We start from the raw sequence: 12,183 nt of genomic DNA, 5'->3' as shown, positions 1-12,183 counted from the left end.
CATAACAGAAATGTAACCCCACACCAACGCTTTTTGGTCACACTACTTAAAATAATAGAAAGTTATGGGTCACATAGTTTGGATTCACAAGGATTTGGTTTGGACCTCTCTACATCAGACTAGCTTTGATTTTAGAGGCCTTTTGGGTTTTTTGAGGCCCAAATCGTAATATACCTTTACTCTGAAATTAAAAGGAAGGACTCATAAGGGTGTGAATGAGTATGAGAGATGGGAAGTTAAGGAGGAGTAGGAAAGGGGTTTTCAACACCATTCTTGTGAAGTTTCATCTGTGAGGGGTGAATTAGATGCAAGATTGTTCCCTTCAGCATATTTTCGAATGGCTTGTCCAATCTAGCATCAAAATGTCTCTGAATGGAACATCCATCAGTCCCCTTGGAAGATCATTCAACAATCTCTCTTTTATAATATATACACTAATCTGTATATGATAGAGATGGGCCAAACAAATAATTCATTGACGTTAGCACAGGTTTTTCCTTGTGAATAATCAAGAACAGACTTTGATTTGTACTTACTTAGTCATTATTTGAAGTTATTTTGACTAATGCTTTATATGAACATAGTGTAACCTGTAGATTGCTGCAAATTGTGTACCCTGATTGCTGCCTCAAGTGTCCAATATTCATGCTGTCTGACTGGTTAGTCACATGGCATTGTTTCTGCTCTCTAAACTCCCATAGGGAGATTTCAAGATGGCCACACGAACACTTCAGTTGCAAACGCTCCTGAACAACTATTCACAAGGTTTTTCCACCTCCACAAAACAATCGTGCAAACAACATTTGCTCCCACAGATGTTTGCAGAACGCAGATAAAAGGGGCTGCAAACACTGGAGCAAAGTGAATTGTAGGTTTATTTGAAAGAATGTAAATATATATATATTTTTTTTTGCAGTGTTCCTCCAAATCTAGCATAGGGTGATTCAGCTGCAACACCCACCTTAAGCAGCTCCGGCTGAAAGTTTGTGAAAGCTCATGTACCATTCCAATTTTTTTTAAAATAATAACAACTGAGTAATTTAAATACTCAAAATCGAATACTTCCCCTCTTTTTATAAGAAATCTGTGTCAGAATTTGGTGCTCATGAAAATGAAGAACTTTCATCACTTTGGCAAGCCTGCTAACAAAATAAACTCTGCCGCTACACCTAATTCTAGCATACAAATTACAGTCCTGCCTGGGGGCACTTCTTGAAGTACAGACAGCCAATCATGCTGATTTTACTGTTAATTTAGTGGTCAGAACAAATGTCTATCACATTTATTTTAACATGTGATCTTAGGCAAAATTTTATCTCAGATATGAAGAGGTCAGTGATATCCTTTGTGATCACGTAAAGCTTGAGGTCATGGAACCTACAAACATAAAGGGGAACTCAACCCTCATTTAAAAAAAAAAAAGAGAGAGAGAGAGAGAGAGAGGGAGAGAGAGAGAGAGAGAAAAGAAAAGAAAAAAAAAGTAGGCTTGAAAATATGAACTAATGCAAACAGATTACTAGGGTTGAAAGCTTGTCGTTAGTTTTTTTCCTAAAGACCATAGGTGATTCACAATCCCTTCACCCAAGGCTGGCATTTGAAGGTCCAGCAAACAACATAACCATCAATTCCTTGATTTCCAGGAAGGCCTCAGATCTTGCAGGCCTTGCAAAAACTGCTACAGCCAGTTCTGCAGAAGAGAAAGGTTAATATATTTTTTGACTAAAACATCTAGTCTTTTTAAAGGACCAAGTCTACTAAGTATTGTGTAATTTAAAAGGCCTGAAAGTGACAAAAACAAAAAAACTGATGACGTTAATATTCTAACTTACATTATGTACCATGTATATTATTATATCTATTGTGTGTACAATAGGACAATTTGAGGACACTTGTTAGCATTGCTTTTGTTGGTTTGTGTCTCAACTTTATTGCTACTTATATGTAGTTTTATACATTTTAAAATATGTAAATTATAGTTTTCTCTTAAATAAAATTCTGCAACAGGAAAGTCCTGGTAACAATAGCTTTCCATATGTCAAAAGCATACTGTGTACTGTAATTATCTCTCTTCATTAGACAGAAACGTCTCTTCTAATAAAAGGTCAGTCTGCGAAAACAGCTGCATTCTGAAAAATAATTCCACTGTATATAATAAAACAGTGTAATTAAAGAGAAAGCTACCGTACATTGCCCAGTTAATGAGTCTGTTACTTCATAAATATAGCAGCTTGAAACATACATTATAAGACATGTGTATCTGTAGTTCTGCAGTTTGATCTTGCTTGCTTGATTTTGTTGAACCATTTCATCCTACAGTCTCAGAGAATGTGTCTTATTATAAATGATACAGACAAAAATCGTGACTGGTATGTGGTGTTTTTTTTAGTTTTGCATTTTCATTGATAGATCAAAATAAGCATTAATACTATCACATTTAAATAGCCAGAATAGAGGCTCTCAAAAAAAGGAAAGAACATGGCTAGTATACATGAAAAAATGCATACTAAATACAATCTCTATTTAACAATGAACATTTACATTACTTTTCAACCCTAATAAGAGACCTGCAGAAAGAACTATTAAATATGCTCTTCAAGATAAGTTTTATGTTGCCAATCCTGAGACTGTTAGTCAGAAACAAGGACCTCCATTTGTAAAAATATCAGATATGGGGGAATAAGATGATCTGGATTATGTTTAGACAATGATAAAAACAGACATATTAAATCAAATACTTTGGATTTTTACCAACAGACATCACAGGAAGCTTGCAATCAAAAACATATTAGAGATGGGACAAATTGTATTCTACCTATCTTTACTCTGTCCGCTCTGTACAAAATCAACTCTCCAGTTCTCTGTTTCATGCCAGTCAGAGCTACTGTAAGTCCAAAAGCGGAGTCTATGTACTCTGTGGCATCATATAGCCCCTGTGGGGTGCAATTTACTGCTGATCATCATACAAAACAAAAGATTGCTTTGCCCTTTTAAGGGTGAAACAAATGCAAACCGACTTTCCTCAGCAGTGACTGGCTTCAGCCAAATCCCAAATGTAAGTAACAGAGCGTGGCTCATCTCTCCCGGGGTTCTGCAAGGAGAGAGCCACATCCCCGTTCTCAACCTCAGCTCCAATCTTCTCTCTGACTTCTGCAGCCAGTCATCATCTGAGCTAACTCTTGACAGCACTTCCTATTCTTACCTACAGCTGACCCAACTTGCTACTGGCCAAATTCCTAGGGCATGTCTACACCGGGACACTCAGGAAAGTTAATTCACCATAACTAAAGGTGTAAATTTAAAGAGCCTGCGGATGGGTCTACACTAGAAACTTAGCTCGGTATAACTGCATCGCTCAGGGGTGTGAACCCCTGAGCAACGCAGTTATACTGATCTAACGCCTGGTGTAGACAGCACTATGTCAACTGGAGGGCTTCTCCTGTCAACACAGCTACCGGCTCTTGAGAAGGTGGGCTAACTATGTCAACAGGAGAACCCCTTCATCGGCATAGGAAGCATCTTCACTAGGTGCTACAGTGGCACCAGTGCAGCGGTATCACTGCAGCACTGTAATTGTAGACAAGCCCCTAGCTAAAGTGCCTTAAAGCCCCTTGTGGCTGCTCTCATTCAGAAGTACAGTGGCCTTAAGTTTGCTTTAGCTTAATCCCCTTGGGCCACTTTACTTCTGAATAAGAGAGTCCACACAGGAATTTAATACATTTTAACTAAGGCTCTTTAAATTTGCACACCTTTAGTTAATTCTCATTATCTTCCCTGAGTGTCCCCACGAAAACATGCCCCTAGACTCAGGGCAAGCAATTGTGGCCCTTATTCTAATCAGCAGTAGAGTAACCCCTTTCATCCCAACTGCTGGACAGAGTTTCCATACATCCCACTATATATACCTCCATACACCCCAGTTTCTTTCTAACTGTTCCACATTTCTCAGACTACTTAACTTAAAATTTATCTTTGCTTCCAAGTGAATTGTTCTTGATCATGAATAAGTTTTTTTCCTCTCCTGTTTCCCTTGTCTATAAGTTTATCAACTCTTCTGAAAAATTCTATAATTCATTTTTACCTTGAAACTGTACCTTTGCTGAAATGCTTTTCCATGGCTAGAACAACGCTTTTCACTTGCCGTGCTTTATGTTTACAAAACATCAATCAGTATTCACAGTGCAACAGTTTCTGTGTCCCAAAATGAAATATTTCATAAAACAGGTAAGCCATCTGGAGAAGATTCCTGATAAAAGAATAAACTTACCAAAAGAATAAAAGTTTAATTTTACTGAATGTCAATTCAACAGGTATCTACTTTGCTGAATGGACAAGATTTAAGTGGATAGTTGTTTGGTTCCTTCAGGAATCTGAGTACTTGCCCATCTCTAATATAAATATTCCTTACCAGATCCATTGGGTTAACTTCTTATATGAAGTTTAACACTCAATAACAGCAAAAGGCAGCTATCCGGATTATAAAAAAAAAAAAGCAGCAATTACCATTACAGTAGCAGGACTGATCTCACCAAAGTTTAAAGGAACAGTGGCAGAAAATGTGGAGGCTGCTTGTGGTCATGTAATAAACCCCCATGATGAGACTTATTCTTCCAACATTTTTTGCCTTCTGATTGCTACCAAAAATGCAAAATAGATAAAATGCCAGCCCAGAAATCTGCAAGAATCATGGTGTCGAACAAACAATTCATATCCCAAAAGAATCTGGTGGATCCCTATTTGAGAGACATTCATATTCAAAAGATATCCCAAGCCAAATTGGGGGGGAGTGGGGAGGCAGGGGAGGGAAGAAGATAGGGAAACAGATATACTGATTTCTTATAAAAATAAATGTGACAAATAGAAGCCATCCAACAACTTAAGTGCAGTTTAAACAAACATGGAAGAATTAAACATAAGAACAACACAGATTCCTTCAGCTGATAAATAAAACCTAGCTGAACTTTCAACAAAAATAATATTTTTAGATAGTTGAACATCAATACATTAGAAATTTGTTGTGTACCGGGCACTTCAAGATCAAATTGCAGATTTTCTAGTATACATGCAGTTTACATTTTATATCAGCAGATGGCGCAAAATGTTAGTATACTGTACTGAGAGCTGAGATGCAGTTACCAGATTCTCTGCTGAGTCAGTGCAGGAATAATGTCAGCTCTAAAACATGCTATTTATACTCTCATCATGTGACCTGGCTCAAACATCCCATCTTGTGCTCACTTTTTCCACACACACACACACACACAATAAAATTCCCTAGTTATCAATTTGCCTTTGAAGTTCACCAACAAAGTTTGGGATTGTTTTGTTTAAATCTCATATCTATAATCTCTTCCTTATTCTCTACTTCCCAGCTCCAGTTTTCTTGAATGTTTTTCTTTGCTTGTTTTCAGAGCTGCAGGCACAGAATATCTGAGTATTTGTGCTCCCAGTTTACCTGGACAGCGGCCAAAGCTTCTTAATATAGACTGCAGTAAGATCATCTGGTAACAATCCTCTGCCTGTGCAGATCTGCTTTCAAAAGTCTTGTCCAAACACTAAGAAATATTGTGAAGCACTAAGCTTACATACTGAGAAAGAAGCTTTTGGATTTCTCTTATGTTATTCTTTGCACACATATAAAACAGATTGAAAATTGGATTAAAAAACTGTTCCAAATAATTGAAAGGGCCTTTGCCTGGGTCTCCATTTGTAAGCATACAACTGGAAACAGGTCGTATCATTTGTTCAGACAATTTTTGTGCATTATCACAAGTAATGGGGTTGGCAGAAGTAAGTCCTATCATGTAGATGCACAACTGATAACACCAAGTGGCTGCACATGCAAAGATTCAGACTCATAAATGTAGGCTTGTTTTGAAAACGTGGCCTTTTATGTTCCTTCCCTGTGTAACATGTAATTTGCACACTTCTACACACAGATATGTACAAATGTAGTAATATATAGCTTGAATCACAAACATCTTCACATTAGAGACTAAAAACACATACCTGGTTTTAAGATTTGTATGACAAAATCTGTATACATTTGTGATACTTAAAAAGTGTATATTAATAAAGTATACAGCTTAAGCATATTGACTCATAACTCACGTTCCACAACATTCTGGGTAGGCTTGAAAAAAAACAAGATCAAATATGTTCCAAAAATATCTACTGAACAAGTATTTTGTATTAAGAAAGAGATTACCATCTTGCCACCTGAGTCTGATTTCTTCTCTTTTTAGTAACTTTAATGCCAGCCACACAATTCATCACTTAACCCTGTGGAAAGAGTCTTAATTTGCCCACATCATTTCACATGAACACCATATCATCTTATTTGGGAAGCAAAGAAACATACCTCCACTCTGCCTTGTTATGCAGGAATGAGTTACACTGGTCTGGAAGGTTACTGTCATTGGACATGGATTCCAGAATTGAAATGATCTGCTTGAAAGATGGCCTTTTCTGAAGACAAAATGATAACAATAATCAGGGTTTTGTTTTAATATCTCACTATGTTAAAACATTAATGGGATTTCTCCTACAGCAAGTGCAAGCACAAGGGTGCAAACAGCACACAAACTGGGATGCTGCCTACATAATTATCAGGTGTTCAGCTCATGGAAAATTATTCTAAACCCATATATTTAAACTGTTTACTTTCCACTGGAAAAGTTAGCATAGAAACTGGTACAAACTGCAATTGTGGGCCCCCAACCTGCTACTACCACAATATAAATAAAATAATAAATAAATAATAATAACAATAATAATATAATAAGGGATTTATAATGCTTAGAAAGAAGGGTTTCTAGTGCAAAGGAGGAAAATCCTACCTAACAGTCCTAATCTGGGAGAAGGATGCGTCCAAGGGATTGGTAATGACTTTCATTACACAGCTTTGCAACTGCAGGTCACAGGTAGGAACCCAACACTATTAATAGCTGAACAAGCCATTTGGTAGCCTGAGTGTGAGATCTCAGTTCAATTCCTACTGGACAAAGGTCCACATCACAAAAATTGCCCCTCCATAACTGGCACCCTTGTTGATAGTCTCAGCCGAGGTCAGGGACTGAACAGACGTCAGGACAATTGTGGTGATTCCTCCATGACAAAGCTGGGCATGTCAGCAAAGCAGTGGGGGGAAGTTCACAGTACCCATGTGTGTGCTGTTCGTGTCCTGTGCACAACTAAAGGCTGTCATTCTTAAACCCCTTTATGAAAACTAAATTCACTCATCATTCAGAACAGTCAACTTCTCTGCATTTTCTACTTTCTGCAGTCACAAAGGAAGCTATAGAGTAAGATAATTGTTGAAAACTGAAAACGCACAGTTAAATATGTTTCTTGAAAGAGCAGTGACTCCGTTAGTGTGTTTGACAGACCCCAGGCAAGGTTGAGACAAAAGGTTGAGACAAAATGTAGATACATAATAAAGGGATGATGCACATTCTCTCTGCATCTCATCTGTAATTACACCATTTCTGCTAAAATTACAGATGCAGCAATTAAAACGTGCATTTTAATTTGGGTGCACAAAAACAATTAGGAACAATGCTGAGGTGTCTCTCCCAGGAAGATCCAAGTGATTTCTACATTATAAAAGAGAGACAATTTCTTTATTTCAAATGTCAAACAGCATAAAAAAGTGTCAAATGTATAACAAAAAAAGAGACAACCTCTCTTATACAGTAGAGCTGCACTATTCAATGCTAACTGGAGGCTTTTTTTGTCTGTCATTTTTTGGACCATCTACACAATTTTCAGGCAAATGGTGCAGCAAGCAGATTTTCGCTGTGACACACAACATTTGCCCAGCCATTACTGTACCTGTGCATTTTCGCACCTATCCCATAGAGTTCTCTGCACTGTAACCTGGAACAGTTGCATAATACGGTAGCAGGTGCAAACTTGGCAGTACTTTATTTGTACCTGTTGCTATAATTCTATACATTGTTTCTAGTAAAGAATCCCAGTAGTTTGTTACAATGGTTCTCTCCAGATAGTGAATCCCCACATGCATTATAGAGGACGGGGACTACACCATCACACAATTCCACAAGGATGATGCTATGGGTAAAGCTTGGCAGGAGGTTCCCTTGCATCCACTGGCAGATAGGCTCTGTGGTTTGAGTCCCAGAATACAATCATTGCTAGTTTTGGGTGGTGCTGCTCCAGGAGGCCAGGAGCTGATTTTTCAACTTAAGTTTTATTCTTTTCATATATTTAGCTGTTGCTGATGCAAATCCGGTGAAACGCACAAAGTCATGGCTGCAGCTACTTGCCCTGTTTTGGGTTTGTAAGTAGCAAAATGTATGCTAAATGCATTCCTGTAATTTCAATGGCTTTTCCATTGATGTTCCATCTCTGTTTGCCTGGAGTGTGGGATATGCAACTGGGACAGCTCCCAGAACATGTTGCAAACCCCAGACCCCATTAATATATTTGTGTAGTGCTATTAAACACTATACAATCACTTAACAGGTGTGTAGTGTGTCCTTACTAAACTAGTTGCATTATCTGATTTTCAGGAGCAGATGAAGAGAGAGCAGCCCTGTTACCCGGGGTTCTTGGGGCAGCCCTCACTGACAATGCCACGGTCAGGGCAGGCGGCAAAAGGGGCGTCACAAGCCCCTTGTTACATAAGCAATAGAATACTGAAATTAATACAAGTTTCGTTTCCAGAATGTTTGTGCGCATTCTGCTTGATATGTCTTTCTGGGGGTATATGGGAAGTACTGGGCAGGGCTGAGCCCAGTCGACTACTTCTTATGTTGCTCTCAGACCTGCCTAGAACAGTGGGAGGGAATATAACGGTTGACAGAGAACAGAGTTGTCTCTGAAGGGCAGGTGAAAGCATTGAGTGACTGAGTTGTATGAAGCAATACAACGTTCAATACAATGCCTGAGGTTGCTGCACACACCACCACCAAATTCCTAGAATCATAGAATATCAGGGTTGGAAGGGACCTCAGGAGGTCATCTAGTCCAACCCCCTGCTCAAAGCAGGACCAATCCCCAACTAAATCATCCCAGCCAGGGCTTTGTCAAGCCTGACCTTAAAAACCTCTAAGGAAGGAGATTCCACCACCTCCCTAGGTAACCCATTCCAGTGCTTCACCACCCTCCTAGTGAAAAAGTTTTTCCTAATATCCAACCTAAACCTCCCCCACTGCAACTTGAGACCATTGCTTCTTGTTCTGTCATCTGCTACTACTGAGAACAGTCTAGATCCATCCTCTTTGGAACCCCCTTTCAGGTAGTTGAAAGCAGCTATCAAATCCCCCCTCATTCTTCTCTTCTGCAGACTAAACAATCCCAGTTCCCTCAGCCTCTCCTCATAAGTCATCTGCTCCAGCCCCCTAATCATTTTTGTTGCCCTCCGCTGGTCTCTTTCGAATTTTTCCACATACTTCTTGTAGTGTGGGGCCCAAAACTGAACAGAGTACTCCAGATGAGGCCTCACCAATGTTGAATAGAGGGGAATGATCACGTCCCTCGATTTGCTGGCAATGCCCCATCTGATACAGCCCAAAATGTTGTTAGCCTTCTTGGCAACAAGGGCACACTGTTGACTCATATCCAGCTTCTCATCCACTGTAACCCCGAGGTCCTTTTCTGCAGAACTGCTGCCTAGCCATTCGGTCCCTAGTCTGTAGCAGTGCTTGGGATTCTTCCGTCCTAAGTGCAGGACTCTGCATTTGTCCTTGTTGAATCTCATCAGATATCTTTTGGCCCAATCCTCTAATTTGTTTAGGTCCCTCTGTATCCTATCCCTACCCTCCAGCATATCTACTCCTCCTCCCAGTTTAGTGTCATCTGCAAACTTGCTGAGGGTGCAGTCCACGCCATCCTCCAGATCATTGATGAAGATATTGAACAAAACCAGCCCCAGGACCGACCCTTGGGGCACTCCGCTTGATACTGGCTGCCAACTAGACATGGAGCCATTGATCGCTACCTGTTGAGCCCAACGATCTAGCCAGCTTTCTATCCACCTTACAGTCCATTCATCCAGCCCATACTTCTTTAACTTGCTGGCAAGAATACTGTGGGAGACCGTATCAAAAGCTTTGCTAAAGTCAAGGAATAACACATCCACTGCTTTCCCCTCATCCACAGAGCCAGTTATCTCGTCATAGGAGGCAATTAGGTTAGTCAGGCATGACTTGCCCTTGGTGAATCCATGCTGACTGTTCCTGATCACTTTCCTCTCCTCTAAGTGCTTCAGAATTGATTCCTTGAGGACCTGCTCCATGATTTTTCCAGGGACTGGGGTGAGGCTGACTGGCCTGTAGTTCCCCGGATCCTCCTCCTTCCCTTTTTTAAAGATGGGCACTACATTAGCCTTTTTCCAGTCATCTGGGACCTCCCCCGATCGCCATGAGCTTTCAAAGATAATGGACAATGGCTCTTCAATTACATCCGCCAACTCCTTTAGCACCCTCGGATGCAGCGCATCCGTCCCCATGGACTTGTGCTCGTCCAGCTTTTCTAAATAGTTCGGAACCACTTCTTTCTCTACAGAGGGCTGGTCACCTCCTCCCCATGCTGTGCTGCCCAGTGCAGTAGTCTGGGAGCTGACCTTGTTCGTGAAGAGAGAGGCAAAAAAAGCATTGAGTACATTAGCTTTTTCCACATCCTCTGTCACTAGGTTGCCTCTCTCAATCAGTAAGGGGCCCACACTTTCCTTGACTTTCTTCTTGTTGCTAACATACCAGAAGAAACTCTTCTTGTTACTCTTAACATCCCTTGCTAGCTGCAACTCCAAGTGTGATTTGGCCTTCCTGATTTCATTCTTGCATGCCTGAGCAATATTTTTATACTCCTCCCTGGTCATTTGTCCAATCTTCCACTTCTTGTAAGCTTCTTTTTTGTGTTTAAGATTAGCAAGGATTTCACTGTTAAGTCAAGCTGGTCACCTGCCATATTTACTATTCTTTCTACACATCGGGATGGTTTGTTCCTGCAACCTCACTAAGGATTCTTTAAAATACAGCCAGCTCTCCTGGTCTCCTTTCCCCCTCATGTTATTCTCCCAGGCAATCCTGCCCATCAGTTCCCTGGCAAGCAGTGAACCAGGACAGCCACAGGAGTTATCAAAACTTTGTTCCAAGTCGACATTCACAACAGTACTGGGAATGCTTGTGCATCTATGCATGTGAACACCAACTATTTTACAGGCATGGTAGGTACCTGAATCAGCCTTGGCAACAGCTTTTCTCTTGAGGGTAGATGGGATTTTGTCTAGAGCCGGAAGGAGGCAACAGGCCTACACTGATTTTTTTTTTAAAGGGGAAGGTACCTTTTAATTTAATAAAAACAATGTAAGCAGAGATTGAGGACTTTGGCTAAGATGTGGAAAAGTGACTAGTGATTTGGGTGCCCAGCTTGAGATACCTTCTTTTCGGTCAGTGGGTGCTCAGCACTTTCTGAAAACAAGACTCCTGAAAGAGGTCTCAAGTTGGGCACCCAAAATCACTAGTCACTTTTTAAAATCTTGGCCCTTACATCTCAATGCCTCATGGAAAAACTTTATAAAAGAAATTCCAATTACAATGAATTCTGGCTAATATTTTCAGTGTTTCCCTTCACTCAATGTTTATTACTTGGCATGTGTGTATAAAAACAGGACCTTTGATTCTATTACTTTATCTGTTTCTACTTCCTCTCCCAGTTCCCAAGCCTCAGATGGTAATCGTATTTCTAATAATTTATGATGTCGCAGATCAGGTGGGGGATACGCTGTAGAAACATATGAAACTAAGAAATACAAGACCCTGTTTTAAGGTAAACATCTCTAGTAAATAAAGAGATCAATAGGGAGAAAGCTTGTGGAAGCAACTCTCTAATATCCTAGAAAAATAGTAGAGATGGGGACACTTGAAAGCAGGGCCGGCTCCAGGCACCAGCCCACCAAGCTTGTGCTTGGGGCGGCACCTGGAGGGGGGCGGCGCGGCGCTCCGGCCGCCGGGGAGAGCGGGGCCACGGCTGGGCTCGCCGCCCTCCCCCCGGCGCTCTGGCCGCCCTCCCCCCCGGCGCCCTCCCCCAGAGCAGCGAGCCCCGGCTGGGGCTCGCCGCCCTCTCGCCGCCCTGCCCCCTGCGCTCTGGGCGCCGGGGGGAGAGCGGAGCCCCGGCCGGGGCTCGCCGCCCTGCCCCCGGTGCTCTGGCCGCCGGCGGGAG

The 12,183-nt window shown here is 41.1% G+C and overlaps 1 protein-coding gene across 4 annotated transcripts in view; it reads right to left on the bottom strand.

Moving 5' to 3' along the window:
• Positions 1 to 12,183, bottom strand: part of MAP3K20 (mitogen-activated protein kinase kinase kinase 20) — a 134,367-nt gene that overhangs the window by 42,537 nt on the left and 79,647 nt on the right. For all 4 annotated transcript variants that reach the window (XM_024211385.2, XM_024211541.2, XM_024211620.2 and 1 more), the window contains exon 10: positions 6,359 to 6,465. In XM_024211385.2, the coding sequence (XP_024067153.1) occupies positions 6,359 to 6,465 (107 nt within the window). The remainder of the gene's footprint in view (positions 1 to 6,358; positions 6,466 to 12,183) is intronic.

The sequence above is a fragment of the Terrapene carolina genome, unplaced genomic scaffold (assembly GCF_002925995.2).
Source record: "Terrapene carolina triunguis isolate 2854851 unplaced genomic scaffold, T_m_triunguis-2.0 Scaffold62, whole genome shotgun sequence".
Classification (NCBI taxonomy): Eukaryota; Metazoa; Chordata; order Testudines; family Emydidae; genus Terrapene; species Terrapene triunguis.
This window is presented reverse-complemented; position numbering and strand designations above follow the sequence as displayed.